We start from the raw sequence: 27,815 nt of genomic DNA on the forward strand, positions 1-27,815 counted from the left end.
TTCATGGGCTGGATGCCACAGCTGGAAGCTGGCACAGAAATGAGTCAGCAGCTGAAGTGCTGTTAAACCTGAGCCTCAACAGGGCATAGCAATGTGTCTGTCAGGGCTGGAGATAAATGGGTGCCCCTGCCTCCAGCAGCAGAGAGCCATGCAGCATGTCACAGCTGCCTGGCAGGTGCACAGTCGTGTGTGCAGAACTGAGGAGCACGTCACGGTCGAAAACAGCAAGGCTGTTCATTTAAAAAAAAAAAAACATCTACAAACACAGCAGAAGAAGCACATGAGAAAGAAAAGAGCAATAAATTTGGTCCGGGAATCTCATGCTGGATAGAAAACTACACAAAGAAAGCAGAGGTGAACATCATTTATCATACAAAGGACAAGGTCCTATGTGTGAAGATTGATACACGTGAAGGGTCATACACATTCTGTCAATTCATCTCTGGGCTTTGTTCTCTTTCTTTTTTTTTTCCATTAGATAAAGAAAACCAAGGTCTTTTTATATATGACAAAGGCTCCACCTTCCCCTGCATTCATGGAGGCTGTGTCAGCCACCTACAGATCTGTGAATTCATCAGTGATTGCCCTACCAAAGAGGAGGAAGGAGTGAGGTGTGGTGAGTATGTGGCATGACACTTCATGGGAACGTTCATCCCATTAGAAGAATTAATTAAGAATAAAAAATGCGTTAAATTGATTCCATCTTTAGATTAATTCAGTATTTTACCTCCTGAATTAATTTGGCCCATTTACTTTAAGTGGATACCAAGATTCTCTTTGAAAATACACCCTGTATAGAATAAACCGGATTTTTTTAAAATTGATTTTGTTTCTTAAGTATTGCAGTAAGGAGGTCAATGACCTTCCTTTCACAGCTACTGCTACTTCAGAGAAAGTCAAAACCTCATTTACATGTCTGCAGCTGGGTGAGAATTTCCTTCTGGACTCATGATCTAAACCTTCCCTTCAAGGAATGATGCTAATCATCTTTCCACTGTCAGTGACCAACAGCATCATAAATCTGTCCTTCCAAGATCCCAGTTCAGAGTTCTTGCACATCAGGACAGAGAAATCCCCTAACAGTATATGTGGTGCTGAGAGGCAATGTTTAGCTTTGTTCCAAGTACAGTGGTGGAAATCTAAAATAATCCGATTTGCCTTCCTTTATGAGGACACAAAGCTTTGTGATGCCTGCAATTTTGTATGCAGCAAGACCTTTACAAACATGTGGCAGTGATTTGCCATTCCTTAGATTACAGGGGCTGCAGTTTTGCACAGTGTTTAGAGTAGAACAGCACAAGGAAGTCTCAAGTATTTCCAGAAGCCAAGTGTTGGCTTTCTAATGGTGACTCTGGAAATAAACAAATGAGACCTATTTTGACAGTGTAGCATAGGTGGGGTAACTTGGACAACTACAATGGATTTTCATTTTTGTTACTGTTTGTGTTCTTCCATAATCAAGTTTCTCCTATTTTCCTACTCTTCCTTGTTTTCGATTGTAGACCGTCTCCCAGAGGGTTCACACTGCTCTTTCGAAGAAGGTCCATGTGGCTGGACACTGAATGAAACTGCAGTATCTCCTTGGTCTATTCGGGGCTTTTCTGAAATAATTCAAGATGACTTATTTGTAGGGTCTACTTTGCAAGCTACTGGTGGTAGGTTCCTCTTAGTTCTCTCTCCCACTCTCTGTGTATGTATGTACACAACAGCCTTGAATTTAGGTTTATTTAAATTGGTTTTAAAATTTTGGCATCGTTGCCAAATGAACCTCAGCATCAGTATTATCTATAACAACTTCAAATGTAGCTAAAATTAACTTTTGAGCATGCCTCAAAACTTTATATTAAACATGTTCTGCAGAAAAGTTAACATAAAACTGTCAGAGACAAGGATTCTCCTTCACCTTTAAAAAATCATGTAGTGTATACTTCTTCCCTCCTCCTTTCTCTTATGAGCTAGGCAGCTGCTGAGTTCTTCAGCAGTTATACGATAACTGCTGCATCACTAGGTAAAAATTGCCCAACAGAAATAGGCAGCTTGAAAAAAGAAATCTTTTGAAGGCCTTTGACAGACTCCTCTAGTGGGTTAGGAAGAGCATCACATATAAGAATATCCCAACTGATCATACACATTCTGTGCCATAAAATACCACAATAAAAAAAGAGTCAAATAATTCCCAGAACTGCAGAACTGTCAACTTGCTAAATAAGAACGAGGGAGGCCAGACCCTCACCTGTTCAGGGTAAAAGTCAGAAGTGATAGCACATGAGTCTTGCCTCACAGTTGCCTGCCAAAATGAAGGGTTTCTATACAACTGTCCTGTTTGTCTCTCAAGAGCTTGTATTAAGCTCTCTTTGGAAACAAAGATTGCAAATCAACTCTTCCAGCCCAGTGTTTGTCTCAGCAAGAGTCATTGATGCTAATGGTGTAGGAATTAGGATTGTGATTGGTGTGTGCTTCTGTATGGGAAGATCTTGAGTGGTATCTGAGGTTTATGCACTCACCTTCCAAGAAGAGGTTTGGGATGTTGACTTTTGTGCTGCTGAAACCTACCAGAGTGTTTACTATGGCCTCACTTACAGATTTGCTCTCAAGCCATGCTTACACCTACATATGCTTACTTATCTACAGTAACATTAATGATGTTAAATTATTTCAAGAGATTACCCAAAACAGCAAAAGATCATTTTGTCTTTTCTGATTCACTTTTGTGTTCACAGGACACTTCCTCTACCTGCGAGCAGACAGCACTCAGACAAGTGGTGTGGCTAAGGCTTATAGTACCACCTTGCCACCCAGTCTTGCCACTGAAGACTACCAGGTATGTCACCCTGTCTTAGCACCTTTGTGGAGTAAATCATCAGACTGTAGGCACTATTTGCGCAATCAGTCCATTCTCCTGTCCCTCCACACACTCTACAAAACTCTGGAAAGCAGAAGAGTTGCCTAAGCTGCCTAGCTGGCTGCTTGTTGAGAACTGGAAAGGAGATGTGAGGTGCACCCCCAGTAAGTTGAAAGCAGGAGCTACTCATTATGGAAAACTCCCCAGCCAAACTGTACCAGTTAGGTAAAGTTACTCTTTGGAGAGGTGCCAAGCAGCTGAATTGTATGGGGCAGCCAGGGTTTGTAGAAAAGAGAGTTGTCTGGATGCGTCGCTGAGCCTTTCAGCATATCTGCTGCTGAGATTTCTCTTAATAAATTCTGCAATACCTTTGCAGGAGTTAATAAACTTGATAGTTTCACTGAGAACAGGAGTGTGAAGTTAGGAGGCATTAGATTTTCCAGAAATAGATGAATGTAATAAACTTCTGATCACATTCTTCAGTAATTTCAAAATGTTGATGCAACGTGGCCTTGATAAAATCACGTAACTTGCCTTGCAGCTCTGAGATGCTGGAATTAAAAATATTAAGTAATATTATAGCCATAACACTTAGGAAAATTAAGCTGCAAGTTTCAGCTGGAGTCCAGTCTTGCTAGGGGAAAAAGAGAAAGCTTTGATGCCTCCTAATTAGAGCTGGGAAAATAAATACAGTGCAGGTGCCAGAAATGTAACTTTGGCATTTATATTTATTTGTAAATCCAGGTAAAATTTGCTAGATACTTCTAACAAAATAAAATGTGATTGGAGATAGGTTCACAAAACCAGGAGAGGAGAAGCACAGTAGCTGTTGGTTATTGTGTAGAGGTCACAGGAGATCTGGATCCATTCTCTCCTCCACTGGCAAGGATTTGAGCCCACATTGCAGAAACAAGGAATTTCTGTGATTGTTCTTTGCAGAACGTGTGTGTGCTGCCTTTCCTGCCAGTACTGGACCTCTCTGGAACATAAAGGGCAGCTGAACATTCAAAGCAGTGGTAGAAATGGCACTTTTCTCTTGCTCTGTGGCAAACTGGAAGTGGTTGCTCCAAAGACAGAGGAACAAGTCCTGCATCAAAACACTCTTTGGCCACATGATTTTGTTGTTCGCTTGTCTTAGGGGTGCTACAATGCAGGGGGTGCCTATGAGTTGGAGCAGGTATATGGACTGAGGTTTCCTGCCTCTAAAGACAGTCCTTGTTTCAAAGGTATTTGGAGCAGGACAGCTTTTCCCTCAGAGAAGGCAATAACAAGGAAACCAGTCCTCTCACCCAGATGGTGTCAGAGACTGTGGATATTGTCATCAGTGGTTGAAAAACAGCTGCCCAACAGGAGTGTCATTTAGGGTCTTCCCTGAGAGAATTCTGTGCTAATAATGGTGCTGAGTCAAATACAATCAGTGAGTGGGGGCTTAGTAATCTCTGTCATTAAACAGTTTGACCCAGACTCAGAGGTTTCTTGTCTCAAATTCCCAGGGAGGGGAGAAGTGACTACCTTTCCCTTTTGTCAAAGGTTACCATTCTTTTCCTCTTGTTCCTTTGTTACAGATTCAGTTCTCAGTGCATGTTTTTGGTAGCTACAATGGCACAGTGTCCTTCTCTCTCAGGGAAGAGATAAAGGGAGCTTCAATCACCTTGCCAATGTGGGAAAGAGCAGGGAGCTGGAGTGACCACTGGTTTCTCATCACCTTACCAATGCCAGTGCTTCAGAACCGGTAAGAGCTCGACTGTCAGCAGTCAGGGTTATCTCTATAGATTTAGTAAATCGTTACTGTCTTTGTTGTGAAGTGCCACTTTCATTCCTGCCTTCTTCCAGGCCCATTTTTAAGTGACTCTGCTTGCTCAGGAAGTATTCTGTCATAAGTGCATATCTTTGTGCACATGCACAGCTTAGCTCAACACAAGCCCACACCATGTGGCTGCACTTCTGTGCAGCCTCAAACAGCACTTAGGTTTTGGAAGAGCAATCATCTGTACCAAAAACCTTTTAGCAATCTGAGCAAGCCAGTGTACTCACAGTGTCCAAGTGCTCCCAGTAGGGAAACAGCTGCATTAGTATGGCTGCACTTTGTACTCCCACAGTAAAAAGCACGCCCGTGAGTCAGATGGTTGCTGATCCCACAGTGTAGCCAATTCAGCTGTCAAGTTTAGGATCTGTATCAGTGCAGCTTAGGCAGCAGGAGATCCTTCGTTGCCACATTACTGATGCAATGACTTCAGGAAAAGATTGCTGCCCAAATGAGCCTTGCACTAAAGTTTTCATGGGTTTAGATGTGGAAATACAGTGTGATATTGGTTTTAAAATGAAGTTAAATATTGAAGATTTAAAGAATTTCAATGCAATCTAATTTTATTCAAGTGTTTTTCCTCCCTCACTTAATGTCACTCAGACTCAAGCCATTTAGCTGGTCTTGATAGCTGGTTATTTTGCACAACATAAACTTTTTTTTTTTCAAGTTCTCCAATCTGGTTTTTCTTGCATATTCCTGGGGAAGGGCTGTTTCACATGAAACTTAAGATAAAAAACCCCTCCAAGTCTATACAGTGAATATTATAAATGGAAATATATCTACTCAGCATTGACAATAAATAATATCTCAAAATTCATGGGATAAAAAGTGGGAGAAGATTCCAAATATTCTCTGCATCTTTGTGTGAAAGGAGAGGATTTGGGTCTGGAAGTGATAGCTATTCAGACCCAAGCAGCAGTAAAACTCAGACAGAGAGAGAAAATGTTGTTCTACCCTCTTTCTAGTTTAATTTCATTATTACCTTTGGTCTTAGTATTATCATGTGTTCACCATACACAGCTTTGCCATGAGTGATTCCTTTAGGGTCTGCCTGCTAGCACTGTATTTAATATTCTTGTCTGACACAGTCTGACGTCCTGTGGATTAGCATCTGTTTAGTTATGCATATGTAAAGTATGACCAGTGAATTAGTGCAGAATAGCTCTTTTCTCTGGGCACTTTACTGTGAACCTGTCTGCAGCAGAGATCAAGGGGCTCTTCAGAGATATCTAAGACCTTCTGCCTCCTCTGATATACAGTCCCTTATGCTTGTTCCCTGAAGCCTCCAATTTCTATATTGGCTCTTAGTTCTGAAGCAAAATGGATCTTATGTGGCAGAAGGGAATGGACAGCAAGAGGCTTTTTTGGAGCGCTAACCAGCATGGCATGAAAAATAATTGATATACAAATATTCAAATATTGCAGTGTTTGAAAAAGTTGAGCACTTAGGCAAAATGAAAGATGTAGATAGGTCATGCATGCATGTGTTTATTATGACAGTCTCTTTCAAATAGTTCTATCTTGTTTTACTTCATGAAACCTTTTGTATGACATTTTCAATTTTAAAACTGAGCAGCACAACAGTGACAATCACTGTGAGTAAGGATGGAACTGTTCAGTCTAGAAGGCAAATCTGTACTACCTGTGCTAGCCAGGTGCCTGACAGAAATAATAGGTTGTCATTTGCTACACTGATCTGTAACAGACACAGAACAAGTACACACTTTGCTAGAAGGTGCTGCAGCTATTTCCCCAAGGGAGGAAACCCTGATCTTTGTGCTCCCAGGACATGGGTTCCATCCCAGTCCTCTTGTCTTGTTCTTTCCTTGATCTACTCCTTCTGTCCTGTCTTACCTGCTTCTGTGGGCATTTTGTGCCTTTCTTCTTTGTTTTCATATACTTGGTCTCTTTCTTCTGCTTCAACCTCCCTTTTGAGAACCTGTTTTATCTGTCTCATGCTTCTGGTTGTAATTTCCCTTTCTGAACTCCTCCCTGTTTCTTCTTTCCATCTGTCTTTCAGCAGATGCCATCTCTGTGTGTTGTTTTGGTTTGGTTTTTTCATTATTAAGTCTGAATCCCTCCCCTGCACTTCCCTTCTCCTAGCGATCTCTTGCATGCATTCATTTCAGTGATCCCAGACCTACAGTAAAGGTTTATTCCCAGTATTCCTGTTTGATTGGCTATTTAATTCTCTCTGTAGATCTTGGGTCCAAACTCCCTGCACACCAAGTCCAAGCTTCTCTGCTCTAGAATTCCCAGTGAGCTCCCAGCCTCTCTCCAGGATGACACCTTGTTCACTCTGGATTCAGTTTAGGCAGGTTTTTTTTCTCCTACTTCGCCAGGACCAACAGCAGAAACAAAGGCTGGGTCAGAAAATATTTATTCATTAATTTGGAAGGGCAGTTCTTACCTCATGCAGCTGAAGCAGGACCTGACACAGTTCATAACAGCACTGCATGGAAAGCACCATTTAGCCTGAGACTTTCAGATATCCAGGGAAGACAAAACTAAAGGATTAAAAAATACCAGGCTTGGAAGTGTCAGGGATTTAAAAACGTCAAATATATTTTCTTAAATTTTTGATTGATTCTCATTCACATGGAAAAAAATGCTCATGTCTGCCATGTGACTCTCTTCCTCACAAATTTCAGATCCCACCTCAAATACACAGAGTGTTTAAAAAGTTACCAGCATTTTTGAGCATGGTCAGAGTCATGAATCCCTGCATTGTCTCATCCTCAACACTCACAAAATGTTTTGACTGCTAGAAAAGTCATACTAAATCACCCAAAATAGAAAAGTTCAGCCTGAATTGTTTTAATGTTGGTGAAGTTGAAAACAATTGTAAAGAAAGGTGTGTGATGAACATTCCTGGACAATTTTACTACGGTTTGGTATAAAACTACATGAATGACTATTCTGCATATTTATGGGTGTTGTCAGCTTTCCCCAGTAATGTAAGCTCTATCAATGCTGTGCTTAGGGTAATTTTTAGTGCAGATTTTGAGCTGGCATGTTGTTTTTCTGTATCCCAGATCTTCGGGAAACTTCTGTCCTTCTCTTGCTACAAGCAAGGGCTATACTTTCCCCTGGTTCCTTAAGGGTATGGTAGGCAGTAGTAAAGTGGGTAGGAAGGGGACAAACCACACAGGGAGAAGAGTAGACATGAACTGAAACACAGGAAGTTGCTGTAGCAGGTCATGGACTGCTTGATAGGGCCAGCAGTAGAGAAACCTTAGCAAAAAGAGCAAGGAGGACATGAAGGCTCTATTTAGGGAGGTTAGCAAGACCTTCATCCAATGAATTTATTTCTTAGGAGAGAAGGAAGACAGTTTTCTGATCAGCCTGACAGCTGGGCATCTATCTACTTGGAAAACTGCTTCTGGTGATTGGCTGGCAAATTCAGTTACTTGGTTCACACACACAAGGAAAAAAAATGCTACCAGGAGAAAACCAAACAGACAGAAGACCAGACATCAGAGAGCTGGAGAATGTAATTTGTTGGAGTCAGCAGAAAGAGATCAATGGACAGGAATAATGGAAACCCCTCTGGCAAACACAGCACTGAGTTCAAAAGGCAAATTCCTCCCCTTTTTCTGAAGTTAAGAGGAAGGGGAGGCATACAGAGCCTAGAGGTTATGAAATGTCAGTTCTCATGCACTGAAGGAGGAGGGTCATTCTTCAAGGTCCCCGTTGTACTCAGCTGGAGCAGAAACCTACTTTGTAATGCAGTGCCAGGGACCCTCATCTGCTCTGTCTCCACAGACCAGATGCAGCAGATTGACCTGACCAAGGGTATAATGCCATGTGAGGGCCTTAAGTAAGGGGTAAGCTGTGCTGCTGTGTCTATGCCTGTGGGTCCTAGAAGTGCCCTGGTTCTGGGCTCAGGGTGCTCTGACTCTCTTCCGTCAAACAGCTGGGGAGTTATTGTCATGTGTCAGTGGAGTTATACACAAGGTTTGAAAATGCAAAGGTCTTGGTAAGCCTGCTATTGAAGAGGAGGGCTTCTGTAGGAAGGGGATCTAATGACAAATTTCCCCACTAACACCACAGCTAAGAGGTCGTTCAAGAGACCCTTGATTTGCATTTGCTGCACTTACTCCCAGAGTGCTCAGATACTGAAGGTGTGGTTGCTTTCATTTAAGCACAAGGGGTCATTCTTGAGTTGGGGTGAAAGCAGTTTATCCCTAAAGATTTGTATGCAGCTATGCAACTAACTGTGGATATCAACTAACATTTGGTTGGTGGGTGGAATGCACACACATGCTTTATTGGCACTAATTTGGGACAAGTGTGTTTCTGGATTGAATGATTAATCTGTTATGCAGGTCAGTGCTTGATCTCTCGTAAATCATCACTGAGCTTTACCAGAGACAGCAAGAGAGGTCCTGCCCATATGCTTTTAATAAGCTCTAAATGGACTGGACATCAGACATCTGTTTATTTCTGAAATGTAATGAAAACAATTCAGTCCTATCCATTAGAATGAGATCCTTCAGCTCATTTTCTTTCTTCCTTGTGAAGTCAGAAGGTGGCAAAGCACATGGGACCTGACAGAACTCCTAGATAAGCAACACCTGGTAACAGTGGAAAAAAGAGGCAGTCCAGAGAGCTAACTCTTCAAGGAATTATGGCTGAAATTTAAATGTCCTATCCTTCTGAGATAAAATCATGTCACCTTGTTGAGTTACACTCATTGAGGATCAGGCCCAAGACATTTGGATATTCTGTTCAGTTTTTACTCTATCTCTTTGGGAGTGGAAAGAAGGAGATTCCCCCCCCCCCACCCCCCCAGCCTAATTCCCTGGCTGTTTCTGGTAACTGAATATGGATGGTTGTTTGTGTATAACAATTAGTGGGGGACAGTTGCTTGCATGTACGTGCAGGTAGCAGGGAAAGTAGGGCTCTCATTCTTGTTCCCCATGAAATGTGAAATTATATGAATGTTGTGGTGCTTACAAGGGGTTGATGTGTATCTAAGACATATAGCAAACCCTTTCAGCTGCTCAGCTGGGCTTGTCTGGAGGAAGAATTGCAAATAGTGATGATCTTTTTTCCATGATAAGGGAACATTGTATTTTTAGGAGGGTTGTTTGTTTGTTTGTTTTGTTTTCCCCCTCCTTACTCCTTTGTTGGTGTTCTCTAAAACATCTGTCTTATTGCAAAGGTTTCAACTGGAACTCCTGGCAACTTGGGGCTGGAATTCCCAAGCTGACATTGCTATCGACAACATTACATTTGGCCTGGACTGCTTCACTGATGGTGAGCCACAAATGTTGCAGAATCCCCTAAAAAATTTGGATAATGTAATCAGCATCCCACAGATCCAGGATGTTCTGTTCTCCCCACAGAGTGTGCATGGATCATTTGTGTCCGCTTTTTCAGCACAATGCCATTTTATCTCAGACCTACTGAAGATTGCAAGTAGAGGCAATTTTACTGTGTGTCAGTCTCCTAGCACCCTTTTTTTCTCTAAGCTGGGATACTCTGTATCACATAGTTGAGACCTGTCTGTGTGTCTTGGCAAGAAACGCTAGGCTTATTCCTTAGCTCCTAAATGGAAGGATTACATCACACTGTTTTCCCACAGTCCCTGCTGATCTATGCACCCTGGTAATTGATAGCTGAAGCAAATTTGTTGAAATCAAAGGGGAAAGTCACCATATTTTAGTGGAGGAAAGGAAGAAAATGAAGGAATATATTGACTCTCTGACAATAAAATTCAGATTACTCCAACAAGTTTGTTTTAGTCTGTAAGGAAGTACATCAGCTATCACTGCCAGATATATAACAGCTTTCCTTTGCTTTGTTACTGAGAAAGCAACTGACAACTATTCCAGAGAAAAATGGAGGCAGTGCTACCCTTTGAAACATGTTAGAAGGAGTTGTAGTGGATTTTAGCAGACAAGGGGAAAGACTTTAGATACTCGAACTACTTGCAAATATTAGAAACTGCCTTATTTTTGTCCCTGGAAAAAAGACATGCTCTGTTGTAAAGGATCTGGAAGATATGCAACACTTGAATGGTGACTTCCGTTGCAGAAAAAATGTGGATTGGTGGTCCTGTGTTACTCTACGTGTCACCACAGCCAATGTGTCAGCATTTAGGGTAATAGCATGTCCCTGCAGTGGCTAGCTGTAGCCTAACACAACATATGGGAAGGCTTATGTCAAAGTAGATGTGTTAAAAGCCCATCAAGAGAAGCCACTATTCCTTCCCAACCTTTTCTGATCCAGTGTCCTGTTCTTTGTTCCTTTGCTCTGTGGGCACTGAAGCCACTCCTCTATAAAATGCTGACTATACACATTTTCACTTGAAATCAAGAGGAAAGGCTGTTCCTTGATGGTTATTTAATTTTTTCACTCCAGCTCCTTAACAGCCCTATCTCCCAAACGCTTTGGGACCTCCATGCTAACACTTTGTTTTGAAATCTTGAGGAAACTGAAGGGAGTGACTCCAGATGTGCTTCTGCCCACTGATGTGCACCCAGCTGCTGGAGTTTACCACCCTGACAGGAGCAGATAGATCCTCCAGTTTACCCACAGACATTTTGCTGGCTGTGGTGTAGGTACACATCCTTTGGCAAACAGGTGGGGTGTAAGCGCCCCTGCAGCAATGTTATCAGAGCTTGTCCATCAAACCGCCCAAGTTACTCCGCATTTTCCATTGGGATAAATTGCACTGATGCTCAGGAGCAACTGGCACTTACCCCATCTGAAGGCATGACCCAGAGATGTGTGAGTCATGCAGCAGAAAGACATCATGAAGGAAACATGTTTCTCGGAAGCCTTGCACTTGCCACTGTTCCTTGAATCCTCTTTGCAAATTGACGTTTTCTCGCCTCTGAAAGCAATCCCCTTGTATTTGTCTTCTCATGACTTTAATTCAGTTAGGTTGCAGAGAAACCCAGCAGCTCTGCTGTGTTTTTAGTAATGAAATTACTTCTCCCTGGCAAGGACAGGTTTCAGATGTCAGAGACAGAGCCAATTAAAATCCAAGCAGTGAATTCTTTTCATGAGGGCAGCAGGAAGGATGTATGGCAGGAAGGAAGGATTTGCTGCTTGCTAGGATGTAAATATTATTTTCTCCATATCTTTCAATCTTGTAGTTCCACTCTCTACAAAACCCAGTGTTGAATGAAAGCACTGTTTGTGTATGCAAGATGGGAAAGAAGGTAAGGTTTTCCATATACCTCAAAATCGAGAGGAAAGGTTCAGTAAGATTTAAGAGAACAACTGAGTAGTGAGGGCAGCTCAAGAGACATCAATAAGGACAAAACCCAAACAGACCATTCTTTGGATGGCAGCTCCTGGGCACTGACAGATGTCTTTCCCTGTGGAAAAGGTGAGACAAACCCACATTTTGGCTTATACAATCACCTTGTGTAAGACAGTGTCACAGACTGGATGACATGTCTGGTTCATTGTGAGAACTTTAGGCAGACAGGCATAAAGATACTTCATAGTTTCAGTGAACTAGAGCTTACATAGGAAGAGGTCTGAATTTTGGGTGTCTTAATATGAAAATGTGGACTGGCATAGCAAATAGAATGCCGATAGTTGCTCTTTTCACTGCATTTGCTATTACCTTTTGGTGCTCTCAGCATTGTCTTGTTCCAATTAAGATCACAGGTCTGTGGTCTATCAAACTCTGCTGCCCTGGCCTAGAAATTGCATTTCAGTCTGTGCATCATTTGCAATTTCCCAGAAGATTGTTTTATAAACAACAAGACTGTCCAAAGAGAGCTTTTGTATAGCTTATCTCTACTTCTTGATTTTAGAGTCCCTGACCCAGCAAAGTCTGATTCTGTTGCCCTCCCAGTCCCTGCTTGAGGTGAATGGTGGGGAGCAGTTCAAGCCTCATTACTGCCTCCTTTCACTGATTGAAGAAGGTGTTGACTAGAAATGCAGTAGATCAGCCAAAGGGATGGAGAAGGGGGAAGCTGGTGCAGCCTCCCCCTTCTCTGTCCCACTGCAGGACAAGCTGGAGAGGCTTCCAGGAATACTGCAACCTGTAGGGTTGAATCTCTGAGGAGGCCATTCACACCTTGAGGATCCTGTGAGGCATCTTACTCAGATTAATCTCAGCCACCAGACCTCTCTCTCTATTTTCATTACAGTCACAGAGACATTGAAGCAGGAGTGAATTACTTTAGCTTTCTGCCTGCAGAAGATGCCCTGTCTTTCTCCTTTACACTTCCCTCTGACTCTTTTCAATGGGGAAATCAGTGTTAGCTAAAACCTCGAGAAAGGAAGTCAGTGCTCTTCACATTATTCTTATATAAATATACATTAATATGAATTAATTCTTGTTCCCTTCCATTCACTCTACAGTCAACATGTTGGCTGTTAGAAGAGGAAGTGGAAACTAAAATAGACTGGAGCACCAGCCCCTGGATCCCAATGTTTGTAGAAAGTGCCAGCCTTAAAAGAGTTAACAGCTCACATGGACAGGGTGGTGCTCAGCCTGTGTTGCAGCTCCTATGCTCACTCCTTAGTACAGAGGAAACAGAAAGTTTCTTCTGGAGAGTAAGGGTTTGAGACTGTTTGGAGAAGGAAGAAAGATTTTTGGTTTGGGAATGAGGCATTGCCTTAGGATACTCAGTTGGGATGCCACAAAAAAATCCATGCAGACACACAGGTTGACTGTTTTCAGAGAGTGATTTTACATTCCTTTGCTCCGGCAAACATAACCAGACTTCTTGTACATTGCTAAGATCTGAAACTGTTGTGACCTTTGGGATTTGTAATTCAGTGCAGGCCTTGGGGAGCATCTTTTCTGGCCATGCATTGTATTTTTCATTCTGTTTTCCTCCTTGCATTTGATTAAATTCATTTGTTTTGGATTAATTTCATTTTTCACTGGCTTGACAACTTCACCCATTGAAGTTCTTCATCTCAGTATGAACAGAGTGTGTCAGTACAAAGCTTTCTTTTACTTCCATGCATCAGTGTGCTCTCAGTCAGACCTTGGGGGAATGTTCTCAGGAGTAAAAGCTCAGCAAGGTCTCCATACTTCAATTAGTTATTTGGCCTTTCTGACACAGCTAACAAGGGTGTTAATTATCGCTATTTAGAGCAGCGGCTTTGTGGCAGAGATCATTTTCCATCTGGAACTGAGTGAGTCTCTTTTCAATAGAGCATCAGACAGCTGTTAGATTCTCACAACTGGAACAAATTGAAATATTTGTAATGTTTTTCAACTGATGAAAAATGTTCAGTATTAAATTAACTGAGGGCTCAGATGGAAATAAGCCGGTCCTTTTTCTTATAGAGATTTTCCAAGCAAAAATCTGCATAAAACCAGGTAATTTAACTATTGAAACAGGCTGCTTGCAGGTTATGAGGCAAGGGTTCAGTTATTACTTCTTCCTGTTGTAAGGCAGCATTGGTGTTGTGGTGTTCTCAACGCATTCTGATGTTTTGGATCAGCAATTGATTTGAAATTCCTCCTCTCTGAGAAAGGGCTGGTTTTCATAAGGCCAATCTCAGTGGTCAGAAATGTAGAGTTTTGCTCTGTGGTTTTCAAAAAGGTTTGTCCAAAGATTTACATCTCGTGTCAAGGGTATGCTTCTGTTTCTTAACTGTGTATGTTAGTGAGGCATGTAATTTTATTTAGTATTTTGTTCTCTAAGGGAGGTCTCAGGTACTCAAAGTTGATTACTGAGAGGGGAGTGATCTGTTAAGCTGGTTTACTTGCCATGACACCATTCAGAACCAAAGACAATGATTTTTGTCACCACTCTCCTTTACACCTCCTGTCATTTGACTATCCAGAATTGTCACCTACCTGTTTGACCAGCAGAACATCGATACCTGCTATCTGTTCTCCCACACTACATTTTTTTCTAAAATCTCTTGTAATCGCTAGAGCAATTTGCAGGCCAAGGAGCTTATCCTGCATGGGATAATATGCAGAGTCTGTGTTCATGTGAAGACCCACTGACTTCAGCACAGACACAAGTAGCTAACCCAGGACATGGGCTCAAAAGAGTAATACAGAATTATGATTTTTCAGAACACATTTTCTACCCAAGGTAATATTCACTTATTTTAACCAAATGGTTGCACTTAATTAATTAATGTAATCTTTAAATTTTCCATCCCTCTTTTCTACCATCTTCCCACCTCTTTCCACTATTCTACAAACTATTACAGGAAGACAACTGAATCATTTTGGTGGGAAACGCCAGTACCCACGTGAGATTAGTATCCTGGATGAGCATCTTCTGAACCCCCTGGAAGAGCCCTCCCTCCCAGGTACCTGATTCAGTACAGAAAACCTGTCTCTTGACTATAAAAGGTGGCTCCCTTCCTGTCTCCTGTGTGTGATCTGCCTGCCCTACAGCAATAGGGCAGCTATATGTAATCCGTGCCAAAGATGTGGAAACTGTGTCAGGTAGTCTCTGGCTATAGGGAAGCAGTTTGCTGGAGCCCAGCTCACCAGTCCTGAAATAGCAGGTTCTCTTTAAAGAAAAGCAGAATCTCTTTAAGCAAAAACAGAAAAGCTGCATGACTCAGATTCGGAGTGCACAAATAGGCAGCTTAGGAACAAGAGGTGTAGACCTGTACAGAAAGTTGGGAATAGAAAGAGTACTGAGCAGTGAAGCTGAATAAAATGTGTGTAGAATAGTGGTGTAAAGATGAAAATCCAGGGAGGAGAAGTAAGTGAGGAGGAAAAAATGGATGAGAAACTAGGAGAACAGGGGACACTGGGGACTAATTTACTGATAGCGGTAGAGATTGCCACTCTGGCGGACAGATAAGAACTGTGTGGGTGAGAAGAGCTGTCTAAAAGAGGAGATGAGGAGGAGAGGTTGTTCTTGAGGCTGTTTTGCGGCCAACAAATACCAGTGTGTGACTGTACCAGCTCCTGAAGGCTGTGTCCACCTGGAATGTGACAATCTGTACTGCTGTCTGCTCCCGTTAGCTCAAGGGAATGCTGTAATGTAGCTGAAACTCATACTGCATTGATCCATCTGCATGTTTGCAGGAGGATGTCTGTTGGGGATAGTTTTTCTTGCCTTTTCCTTTAAACAAGATTGGAATTTTTCTTTTAAAAGTTTGTAATTTTTACCTCTATTTTAACCATTCGGCTCTTAAACAGTTCTACTTTTGACCCAGGCTTTTGGCAGTGCACACACTGCATCACACAGTTTTTAGATAGGTTACTGAAAAGTTTTATTCTTAGGCTTCAACTAATTATGTGAAGAAAGTGGATTTGTTTGGGTCTTAGAAAATTACTGTGAAATGGAGGACATAGTTATCTGCTGCACTGTTGTAGAAACAAAAGAATAATGCTTAATGAGAACCAGGAAAGAAATTGCTTGGGGGAGAAGGGTCCCTGCTGACAGGAGCAAGAGGCCGTCCCCTGGCTGTTTCTGCTGCCACAGGCTTCTTGGGCAAACCTGAAACAAGTCCCTTGAAACTTTCACTGTGTTTCATAAACGGTCACTAGCTGTAATGACAGATACTTTCAGCTCATGTTTCTGGGTACATGGTTTAGTTCTCCTCTGGAAAGTTGAACACCTTCTTCCTTCAGACTGCCACTGAGAAGAGGAATTTGATCATATCTGTGAGACACTTGGATAAACCCCTTCTTAGCAGTCCAGTCCCTCTTCTCTTTTCCTTTCCCCCCTCACACCCAATCAATAAAGTTTATCTGCAGTCCAGGATTTATCATATAGTGTGCAGGAAATAAGGTAAGAGAGGAGAAAAGCAAACAGTGACCGTAACAAAGGAGTAGTTGTGCTATGACTAGAAGAAAGTGTGTATAATTTAAGTACTGAGAAATACAGGGAAGCTCACATCAGACTCAACTCTTGCTGTTTTGGTCACAGGGGACACAACTGTTGTTCTGTGGTGGTTCTCAACATGTGGCGCCAGTGGTCCCCGTGGGCCAACTCAAGCTCAGTGCGACAGTGCCTACAGGAACAGCAATGTGTCAGTGACTGTGGAGAAGGAGGGCAGACTCCGGGGAGTGCAAGTCTGGAGAGTGCCAGCCACAAACATATACAGGTGAGGATCAGTGTGTGCTGGAGGGCAGCCACCTTTAACTGCTTTTTGTTTCTGGAGTTTCAACAAGCACAAGTGTGGGACCATCTGTACTGAGTGGGTGGAGAGTGAATAAATAGGAGCAGTAGTTATAAGGATATATGTCTGAGCTACTGTGAAGCATGGGAGGGTGAGCAGTGACTCAGAAGAGATCAGAAGAGGAGTGAGAGTGGGCATACAGTCAAGTAGAAGTGGCACCATCATCTCAGTCCTGTAGCCTTAGACTTCTAGAGTGGGCTATACCAGCTCATGCTATTTGCTCCTGCAGTCTCTGTTGCCAGTACTCTGGTGAGGGTTGGTCTATCTTCCTGAGCAGCCTACCTACATGGGTCTCAAAGAATAGCCACAAGCTACTACAGCAGGGGAGCCTGCTCTGGAGAAATGTCTGTTTGGAAGTGAAGGCTGGAGGGACCTTGCAGATGCATTCATTTTGGGGATGAGAAGTGTGAGAGCTGTTTCTTCAACTATTTACTATTTCTTGCAGGATTTCTGCCTATGGAGCAGCCGGCGGGAAGGGAGCCAAAAACCACAATAAGAGGTCCCACGGGGTCTTCATCTCAGCCACCTTCCACCTGGAGAAAGATGAGCTGCTGTACATCTTAGTGGGGCAGCAGGGGGAAGATGCCTGCCCTGGGGTGAGGGCCACCAAGCATGTGTGGGCAGAGACCTTGTAGATACTATTCAGTGGGTGGCTTGGGGTTTGGTGATAAAAGATAGAAATCCCAGAATCCAGCAATGAAATCCAGTCAGGAGACAGGAAATAACCAATAAAAGTTAGAAAGAATCTCAATACAGATATAAAGAACACTGAAAAGAAAAACAATCCCAAAATGGACAAACAAATATGAAGCCCACAGAAACTTTGCTTTAAGCTCCTGGTGTTTGAAATAAGTTCTTCATCAGCTTTCTTGTGCTTATTTTAAGCAGCAAGCTTGTAGGCGAGTGATATGCTCTCTCTCTTGTTTTTCCACAGCCTAGGGTTTTTCTGTCTGCCAGGATTTTCAGAAAATTTACTATTATTTATGGAAGCATCCAGCAGTGTTGTGGCTGCACTGTGTTAGATACTCTCTAAGCTTAAAGACTAAAGTCTGAATCCAAAGTCTACCAAACCAGTGAGAATCTTCCCACCAACTCCAGCGGCCCCTGGATTAGGTTTTTGTAATGGCAAAAAAAAACACTCATGAGAAATGGAAATTGGTGACATGAACACTTATATATGTGTCCTCTAATGCTAGACCCAATGATCTGAAAGTCCTTTTGCCACTTAGGCTCAAAAACTACCTCTTTTCAGCATCAGCTTTTGATACTGACTTTTTCCGGAAGTGCTATCTGTTAACCCCTGCCTGGGAACAAAGCTGTTTTTTCCCCACAGAATGGTGTGTTTGGGGATGCATAAACTATTCCTGTAGGCATTTGAAGTTACTGTTTACTTTCCTCACGGGACATGAGATCTTACCCAGATGCTGCAACAGACTCTAAACCCACCTTTTCTTCATTTTATATTGTACAAGAATCTTATCTATCTAAATAAAACATAATTTTGCATGTCTGCATTTCCCTTTTCAGTGCACTCTCCAGTCTTAGGTCATAATCTGAAAAGCTTCCATTAATCCCTTTCATTTCATGATTTTTTCTCCAAATTGCAAATTATAAACCACCACTGACTATCTCTCTCTGGCAGGTGCTGCTGGAAAAAGTTGCAGTTAATTTTTCCCACTTCCAAAGCCCAACTTTCTTTGGCTTTGGAAATCACGATGAATCTGTGTATTGGGTGACTAATGTTTGTTTTCCTTTCTCTGCAGAAGTTCTGCAGCTCCAAACCTTGATTCTCTCTCCTCAGATTTACCCCAGTTGCTTTTCCCTCGTCTTCATCTACCTTGCCATCTTTTGTCCTCCTGTTTGAATTAACCAGACAAATTGCTCCACCAACTAAGAAAGGCCATGCACCATGGCTAACAGAATTGAGAAAGAGCTCTCCCTCTGTCATTTTCAGTCAGTCTCAGTCTCAGTCTTGGGATGAGATGCAACGGGCAGTAAATGGAACACATTCCAGAACACATTCTGAATGTGAAGAACTTCTTTGCTGTGAGGGTGACTGAGAACTGGAACAGGTTTCCCAGGGAGACTGTAGAGTTTCTTTCTTTGGAGACAGTCAAAAGCCATCTGGACACAATCTTGAGTTACATGCTCCAGGGAAGTCTGCTTGAGAAGGGAGGTTGGACTAGAAGACCTCCAGTGGTCGCTTCCAACCTTCCCCATTCTGTGATTCTGCATGAATGAGAGGACACAGCCAGTAAGACTGGTGCCAGAATAGGAAACTGGGTCTCCAAATTACTCTTCCAAGATGTGTCAATAGATTATTCTTAACTCTGTGTGGGTCACCCATGTCTGCTTTGTGCATTTATCTCCTTGAGAAATAAATAGTAAATACAGCAGTAAGAAAGTTCTCAGAATTAATCCCTAATCCAGAATATTTTAATGGTTTTGGTTATAAGAAGTTCTAAATATGCAAAATATTAATGACATGAAATTAATAATGAGTTATTACTTTTTTTTCTATGCATCTTTATTTTCATTTGCATATGTGAGTTTGCTAATCAGAAGTTACAGACAGATCTATCCCTCAGCTGTCAGTCCTAGTAGAAAAGGTCAGTTTCTCCAAAGATAATCTACATACTGGTTTATATCTGTCTACTATGCATGACAAACATTATGACATTATTAAACTGAAATACACAGACAACTCTCAAGAGCTGGACTTAGTGATATCTGAGTCCATCTCTTGTCTCCTTTCAGGGCAATCCTGAAACCCAGAAGATCTGCTTAGGGGAGTCATCTCTCATTGAAGAAGATTACAAAAAAAAAAAGGACCTGAAGGAATGGGCTGGAGGAGGTGGGGGTGGAGGAGGAGCAACCTACATCTTTAGAGTAAGTATTTCCTTTTTGCATCCTGCCTGAGCAGTGTCCAGCAGAGCAACTAGCTCTCACTGACAGTCATGGCATATGATAAATAGTTCTTTAAAACAATTGTGAAAAAGGAATCTTACTCTTCTGCCTCTCTCTCCCCCTCCTCTTTCCGCTTTTCTTTGGTTTTTGTCTTTTTAATTGTTTCTCTCTTTTCATATCCTTGTTCATATTTATCACTGTCACTAGGCTAGGTGAACTGGTTCCTCAGTCCTTAACAGCTCGGATGTGGGAATTACACCAGGATCCCACTTCAATGCTGGCAGCAGTCCTAAAATAAAAATGAATCCCAAAACCTTGATGTTCAGTTAGTTACTTTTGTACTCAGGAACATGATATAAAGTAATTTTGTAATGATTCTATGAGACAAGCAGTAACATTGCCCTGGCCTTGGGCCACTCTTCTTTGGGATGCTTTCATGATCTTTGATGAGTTTATGTGAGTTCACATATCCAAGGGATGTGAAATTTTTCTGATGTTTGATGGGGGGTTTTCCAGCAGAAGGATGGGATTTTCGAACCTTTGCTCATCGCAGCAGGAGGAGGAGGAAAAGCCTATCTGAAGGCTCAGGACATCTCCCTGGATGATGTACCCCTGGAGCAATTTGAGAACAGCACTGCGGTTCCTGGTGTCAGTGGAAGGACTGGGGCAGCAGGTGAGACGCTAAAACTGCACAAGGTCTGAATCAGGTGACTGAATACACTCGTTGTCCTGTAGGCATGAAGTGAAAGGCTACTTCTTCAATTTTTGAATTCTTCTGTGGCAGTAGTTGTTAGGAATATGTTGGTAGTCTGTAAGTCTTCTTATATGGCATGTCATGAGATAAAAGAGAATGCATATGACAGGTGATTAGTGCTCCAGTAGAGGCAATTCCATAGGAGGACTCCTTTCTTCTATGAACTGAACCAGGGAAATTGATGTTTGGGGGATGGAGCCCACTCCTTCACACTGTAACAATGGCCTTTGAAGGGAAGACTTTTTCGTGTTACTCCCCTTAAACCCTTACAAAAACAATTATATTATGGTAATCATACCAGAAATGGAAGCTTATTTATAATATTGTGATGGCTGTGCCTAGAATCCATTCCTAAGAGGCAAAAAAAATTCCGGTGGTTGTTCATTTCCTGCTGTAGTAGGCTTACAGAGAGGCCACTAAAGTAAGATGTAGAAAACCAATTTATTTTTATTTCCCTGGGGAACTCAGCATCTCACATGGCTGACTGCCCTAACCAGTTATCCTGAAGGGGAGCGGTTGGCTCCTTATTTTCTTAATGCCACAAAAAATTGGTGCTGAGGTGTTGGTTTATGCAGCACATACCACAGGCTGTGCATTAGAGTTCCTCTTTTTTGTTGCCCATGGCAGCAAGGAGCTTGTCTGTATATTCTTTTAAACTTAAAGAAGGGTTTACCTTGAACTAGGCACTTAAGAAATTAATATGGGCTAATCTCTGTCTCTCTACAAAGAATCTCTGCTTGTGCTTCCCTCACCTGTTCTTGTTTTCTTTTCTCACTCTCTGGCTGAAGGTGGAGGTGGTGGCTGGCAAGATGAGAGTCTGCTTCCTCAGGCTGGGAAGTCCCTTCTGGAAGGTGGAGAAGGAGGTCAAGCTTGTCCCCAGGCATTAGCCAAGCTCCAGTGGACCACCTCTGGTGGTTTTGGTGGGGGAGGAGGAGCTTGTACTTCTGGGGGAGGAGGTGGAGGGTACAGAGGTAAGTCTCCTGGGGAATAGTCATGATGACTAATTTTGTGCCCTTCAGCGCACCTGCAGGTCAGGGCTAGTGCTCTTAGTGCAGAGGACACTGCTGCAGGAGGTGAGGCACAGATATGAAACCTACCCTATTCTCCACCATCTCTCTGTAGCTGGGGAAATCAAGGTTATAAAGGTGTTCCTATGTGATCTAATATTTGGAAGGTGTGATGAAACATCCCTTCACTCATTCCCAAGTTACCCATGGAAAATGTTTCATTTCCTTTTTCTGCTCAAAGCAAATATATTTCTACCTTGCTGAACTGAGACACCTACATCAGATAAAGTCACTTCACTAACTTTGATACTGGCTGGGTCAAGTGAGGGTTTTACATTGTAGAATCCAGTATCACTGGAAGATTGCAGAGTGACTCCAGGTGAATGGGAATGAATGCAACCCTTCAGAGACATCACATTTTTTGCAGCATGCAGCACTGATCATCTGGCCATACTCTTCTCTCCCCAGGAGGACATGCCTCTGATACTGATGATATCACAGCTGGTGGGCAGGATGGCATCTCTTTTGTGAACCCCATTGGAGAGATCTTCTTGCATCCCTTGGCAGGTACAATATGGTTCTTACTCTCATTTCTTTTCTTCCTCCTTTTTCCTTCTTCCTCTCTATCTCCTCTCTTCTCCTCCCTCTTCTCCTGTCTTTGCTTTTTATTCATTTCATTAAAGCTTATTTCATGCTGCAGGTCAGATCTTTAGCTGTGGTCATTTCTTTAAATATTTCCATAGTGCTCTGGGACCTTTTTTCTCTCAATCTCTAAACCAGGAGAGTCACCAGTCATGAGGTTCAACCGCACATCCTCAGTCCCCGACTTTTCCAGGTCAATTCACTTCAAGGCCTCTCTGTTTGCTTAAGGAACCAAATATCTTCTTCCCTACTGATCCCCATCAGGCTTCTGACAAGTCCACACTGTGTTGGACTATCTGCTCTCCTGCAGAGAAGGAGAGAAGTTGTAGGTACCTGATGGGTTTTGTTTTGTTGGTTTTTTTTACCTTACTGGAACAAGATAGGAAAAACTGAACTAAGCCCACCTGTTGTGTCTGATTCCTTGTTCAGCCATGGAGAGTCATGGTGAGGTGGAGGTTCAGATCTATCTTAACTGCAGCCACTGCCACTCAGACAACTGCAAGCGGGACCCTGACACCAACCTGCCAGTCTGCCAATGTGAGATGGGGGCTGTGCTGGCCAACGACAATGTCACCTGCACTGGTAAGTTGACAAGTTTTAGCCTCATTGGATAACATCTCTGTGCTTTATATCATCTCTCCTTCTGGCTTTTTTGATGTTCAATTCCCTAGTTAGAGTGAGTGGCTCCAGTGGACAAGGTGTTGTGAGAAATGTCAGTCAAACATAGGGCTGAGAATTCCTTATGACCTTTGCTTATGTGCTGAGCTGCATCTCTGCCACCATTTCCAACATTTCCATTTGGATTAGGCAGGAGGTAAAATATCTGTAAAGAGACATGGTGTGAATTTCCTGAATGGGCTCAGTGTATCAGATATTTAAGCATAAATACCTCTCCAGGATAACGTACCACCTACTGCTGAGTTATTTAAGCCACAAATTACTTCCTTCCACAGCAGTTTCCCACTGTGCCTGTCAGCTGATGTTTTGTACTCACACTTATTTCCTCTCACAGTCTCTTGGAGCTCCAAAAGATCAAGACTGTAGAGATTTTCAACTTATGAGTAGTGATGTTACCCATTTATAGAAAACTGAAGAACGGATAAGAAATCTGTGTTTTATCAGTTAGTGTTCTTTCTTCACAATGATTTCTAAATTATTTAGGTATTTTTTCAACTTTCAGGGCTATAGAGGGATTTGCTGTAATTTTTATAGGATGCTCTGACCATGATCTCTGTACTCTTTTCTGAAATACAAGCATCAGAGGGATGCTTTACAGTAGCTCTTGTTGTTTTCTGATTAATGCACCTCTATTTTTATTCTTCCAGTGCCCCAGGGTCCTATACCAGAGGGACAGCTGCCTCTCCCCCTCCTCTTAGTTGTGGTGTCTGTGATTGTGGTGCTTGGAATGATCCTCACTTGTGGCAGCCTGTCTATCAGTAAGATATATTACTTCTTATCACCATTTGACTTGGCTTTTCCTAGTTAAATTTGACAAAAGGAGACCACCTGGCCATGTGCCAGTGCTTTCAATACTTGGAGCCAAAGTGTTGTGCTCTCCCAAGTGGATTGGAGGAACAGGGAAAAAGAAGTGATAGAAAACATCACCACCCACAATTAGGCACAAGCATAGTCCCAAAGGGTAAGGACTGCTCTTCCCTGGTATTTGCCACAGGACACAAGAGCTAGGAAAGCCTTCTTAGCATGTGTTTCTGTAGCAGCCACTGCAATACAGGATGAAATCACAATCTGTAATCAAATATATAATTCATTCAGGGAGACAGTTTGATTTTTGGGACTCTAGGTCAGCAAGATGTCTTGTGGAGGACTCTTCCTCAGCCAGTGCATAAAGTAGCATAGGAAACCTAAGTTGTTCCTAGGTGATTAGGTGCCTGCAGGACTGTTTGCATATCCAGTACTAAATCACTGAAGAGTGTGAAGAAGAGCATGATACTGGCAGGCTAAAGATGTTTCCAGACCGTTTGTAATTATGGGATTTGTGTTGCTCTGTTCTGTGTGGCCAGCATTACCTTTTCTATCCTGTTGTTGATCTTGTTTGTGCATTTTTATTTGTCTCCCCACCTGCAGTTTACCACCTGAAGAAGCAGCAGCTGGAAGGAGCCAGAGCACGACTGCAGAGCCCAGAATATAAACTGAGCAAAATTCGTACATCTGTCATCATGACTGATTACAACCCCAACTACTGCTTTGCAGGGAAGGCTGCCACTCTGAATGAGCTGAAGGAGATCCCACGGAAGAACATCTCTCTGCTTCGGTGAGAAAACAAGGGCTGCCTCTCTGACTAACTGCAAAGCACCTAGTGCAAGTCAGCCAAAATACAACAAATGTGATACTTGCTATGTTCTCTAAGATAATTTGATTCCATAAAGTTCTCAAGCAGAAGTATAAGATCATGAGCCTCCTGTTCTGTGTTCTATTATAGCTATTTCATCTCTACTGTGATTGTGTTTTTGTTGCACTTTCCTCCTGGCAGTAGCTCCCTTCCAAATTATAGCAGTATGTCTGTTTCAGCATTTCATATCACAAGGAAATTTCCTGTCACAAGGAGATACTAGGTTGCTCTTCAACTCCATGCCATCCAGATGGTACTGATCAAAGTTATATAAACTTCAGAAGGAAAAATTTGATCAATCTTATGTCTTACAGAATCTCCTGAAGACATCAGTCTGCAGTCACCTTTATTCTGTTGTTTTACATTTTTCTCTTGTCTTGCTATTGCCATACTTGGTGATAGGCCCTAGGACTGAGCAGGTCTATTTTTTGTTCAGAACCATCAAGGATCCAACCTTGTTATTTTAGTGGTAGTAACAGAAATACTGATAAGCTATTTTCAGAAGTTTTGAGACAAAAACAAAACTCTGTTGTTGATTTGTCTTGTACTGGATGAAGAGAAGAGCTTGGCCAACACTGGATCCAAGAACATAAAATGTCTGTTCCCTCTCTTCTTTTCTTGCAGGGCACTAGGACATGGTGCATTTGGTGAGGTTTATGAGGGAACCGTGGTAGGCATTGCAGGGGATCCCAACCCTCTACAAGTGGCTATCAAGGTCAGTACCCACAAATTTCTTATACAGCAATAATTACCCATAAGAGCCATGTTATCTTATCACTATCCCAGCTGAAAATTCACTTTGATCACATGCTTAATGTCATATGCATATGTGTGATGCAGGCTCACACACATTGCTGCATCCAGGCATTATCAGCTTTGGTTTGAGTGCTTTCTTTCTCCTAAGTTTATCACATGATATATTTAAAATTTTGTATTGTTTCTCAGTTCCCTTTATACCGAGAGTAATGTTTTTCTACTCTATGTGAAATTTTCAGGTAGTCCCTTGATATTGCACAGTGTTAAAGATGCTGTTGTAAATATATATTGTTATATCACACTAATTTCCCTATCATTAATGGCAAGAGATGACAGGCTGGTTTTCTCTGAAATTACTGCTATTGCCTCAGGATTTGTCAGTTACTCAGCCCTGAAATTAAGGATGCTCATAGTCTGCTTCTGTTATTTTATAAGCTTGTTACTTAGAGAACCAAATCTCCTTCTATGAGTTCAGCTCAAGAACACAGCTTTTGTTAACAAAAAGAAGTTCTACTCTTATTAATCCTGTCTTTTACGTAATGAATTTCCCTGTGCCACTGTGGATGAAAACCCAGGACATTAATAAGCAGTTGGACCTGCCCAACTCAGTTTCACTATCCAGACTGGAAAAAGCACCAGAGCACAGTGGCAAACAAAAGAAGATCAGCATGTTTTTCATTTGTGATAGTCCAGTTCATCTGTATCAGCAGAAGATGCTGTCCAAATCTGATGGTAGGAAAGAAAGCTATAAGGGCGTGTGACACACGTGTTTAAATCAAATGGCTTGTATGTGTCATAGGACATGCAAGCATGTGCTGCAATGTGGACACAAAGAAAAGGGAGAATAAATGTCATTTTAAAGAGCTTTCTAGGTCTGTAAGTTCCTACCTAATATTTCTCTTGATGTGTATCTGAAGCTATTTTTGCTCCAGAAGTATGCATAGAGTTCAATTCACACAGAAAAATCTTCAGGTAAGTCTGTGGTTTCCTGTTCTTACTTTAACTAGCAGATGGGTCACATGCAGTGCAACAAACTGCACACTGAAAGGATGAGCCCCTGGTCATAGGTTCCTGAGGTGATTTACGTGTTACATGCTCACTCTTTTTTTTTCCTTTTTTTTCCTTTTTTCTCTGGTGGACATGCAAATATTCTCAATTCTTTGGTGGGGTGGCCCTCACTGCATTTACCTCCCAACAGACCCTGCCAGAAGTCTGCTCTGAGCAGGATGAGATGGATTTCCTGATGGAAGCATTGATTATCAGGTATAGTTTAAGGGGTTTTTTTACTGATGGTGGGCAGGGGGAAAAAGAGTAATGCAAGTTATCATAGAATCTCTTATCCCCTTGCCAGTGTTCAGAAAAGAAATTCAGTCTTATTTTTCACCAGAAGGTGTTTTGATAGCATATAAGTTACTGGTTTTAGCTACTTGTTTATCTCAAACAAGGTAACTGAGGTTCTTTTTTTGCCCATCTCTGGTGCTTGGCAACTTGGCTGCACAGCAGTGGGACAGAGAAGAGAATCAGAAGGACAAGATGGCTCATGGTTGAGATAAAAACAGTCTAATAGGTAAAGCAAAATCTGTGTGAGGAAGCCAAGCAGCATTAAAGAATTCATTCCCTACTTCCCATGAGCAGGCATGTGTTCAGCTATCCCAGGAAAACAGGACTCCATCATGCACAGCAGCTACTTGGGGAGACAAATGCCAAACTCTGAATGACCCTTTCCCCTCCTCCCCAGCTTTCATTGCTGAGTATGACACCATCCAGTATGGGATGTCCCTTTGGTCAGCTGGAGCCAGCTGTCCTGGCTGCGTCCTCTCACAACCTCTTGTCCCCGCAGCCTTCTCACTGCGGGGGAGGTGGGTGTATGTGTGGGTGTGTGTGTGAAAAACCTTAATGCTGTGTAAGCACTGCTCAGCAGTAGCTAAAATATCAATGTGTTATCAACACTGTTTTGATCACAAATACAAAATATAGCACCATATGAGCTACTGTGAGGAAAATTAACTCTATCCCACCCAAAAATCATCACAACAATTTAACAAAGATTTCTGTTGATTGGTTCTGCTGGTCCCATTCAGAGGAGTAAGAAGGTAAAACGTTTTCGTACAGATGCGTTCTGCATTTGATTTGATGTCTTTGTAAGCCGACAGAACCTTTATAAGGTCCCTTCTGACAGTGACCTTCTGACAGTGAATTATAAGATCTATAAAACCTTCCTGGAGAAGATAACAGACAGCCACTCCTATTACCACCTGTACTTTAAGTATTCCAGTCTTAGAATTTACTTCATTAACAGAAATCCATAACCTTAAAACAATAGTAGGGTCAAGGGTGACTTTAAAATGGTAGCATAGCCGGGGTTCATTGTAAGTGTTCAGAATTAATCCATTTTGAATTTGTGCAATGTGAAGTTCCTCTTCTCATTCTCTGGCCCATCTCATACTTAGATGCTGGTTTTCTGCTATTAAAACATGAATCTCATGACTCCCTACAGTCTGCAAGAACTTTGGTAGCTGAACAGGAGGTAACACTGATGTATGCTTTTTTTAAAGAGCAATTTTAATCAATTAAGGAGTGCCTTGATTCACTTAGTAGCACATGACTCTTTCTCTTCCCCAACTTCCTTTCTATTTTTAGTTCCTTTATTATCTAGG

At 42.1% G+C, this 27,815-nt stretch overlaps 1 protein-coding gene across 2 annotated transcripts in view; it reads left to right on the forward strand.

The window, feature by feature from the left end:
* The window catches only part of LTK (leukocyte receptor tyrosine kinase), a 96,055-nt gene that overhangs the window by 54,218 nt on the left and 14,022 nt on the right, over positions 1 to 27,815 (forward strand). For both annotated transcript variants that reach the window (XM_010413829.4, XM_010413820.4), the window contains exons 6-22: positions 479 to 616; positions 1,503 to 1,655; positions 2,721 to 2,821; positions 4,408 to 4,574; positions 9,817 to 9,911; positions 14,808 to 14,909; positions 16,490 to 16,667; positions 17,188 to 17,338; positions 19,500 to 19,631; positions 20,166 to 20,322; positions 21,192 to 21,374; positions 21,879 to 21,977; positions 22,482 to 22,634; positions 23,378 to 23,488; positions 24,138 to 24,324; positions 25,027 to 25,117; positions 26,357 to 26,421. In XM_010413829.4, coding sequence (XP_010412131.1) covers positions 479 to 616; positions 1,503 to 1,655; positions 2,721 to 2,821; positions 4,408 to 4,574; positions 9,817 to 9,911; positions 14,808 to 14,909; positions 16,490 to 16,667; positions 17,188 to 17,338; positions 19,500 to 19,631; positions 20,166 to 20,322; positions 21,192 to 21,374; positions 21,879 to 21,977; positions 22,482 to 22,634; positions 23,378 to 23,488; positions 24,138 to 24,324; positions 25,027 to 25,117; positions 26,357 to 26,421 — 2,263 coding nt within the window. The remainder of the gene's footprint in view (positions 1 to 478; positions 617 to 1,502; positions 1,656 to 2,720; positions 2,822 to 4,407; positions 4,575 to 9,816; positions 9,912 to 14,807; positions 14,910 to 16,489; positions 16,668 to 17,187; positions 17,339 to 19,499; positions 19,632 to 20,165; positions 20,323 to 21,191; positions 21,375 to 21,878; positions 21,978 to 22,481; positions 22,635 to 23,377; positions 23,489 to 24,137; positions 24,325 to 25,026; positions 25,118 to 26,356; positions 26,422 to 27,815) is intronic.

This window comes from Corvus cornix, chromosome 5, assembly GCF_000738735.6.
Source record: "Corvus cornix cornix isolate S_Up_H32 chromosome 5, ASM73873v5, whole genome shotgun sequence".
Lineage (NCBI taxonomy): Eukaryota > Metazoa > Chordata > Aves > Passeriformes > Corvidae > Corvus > Corvus cornix.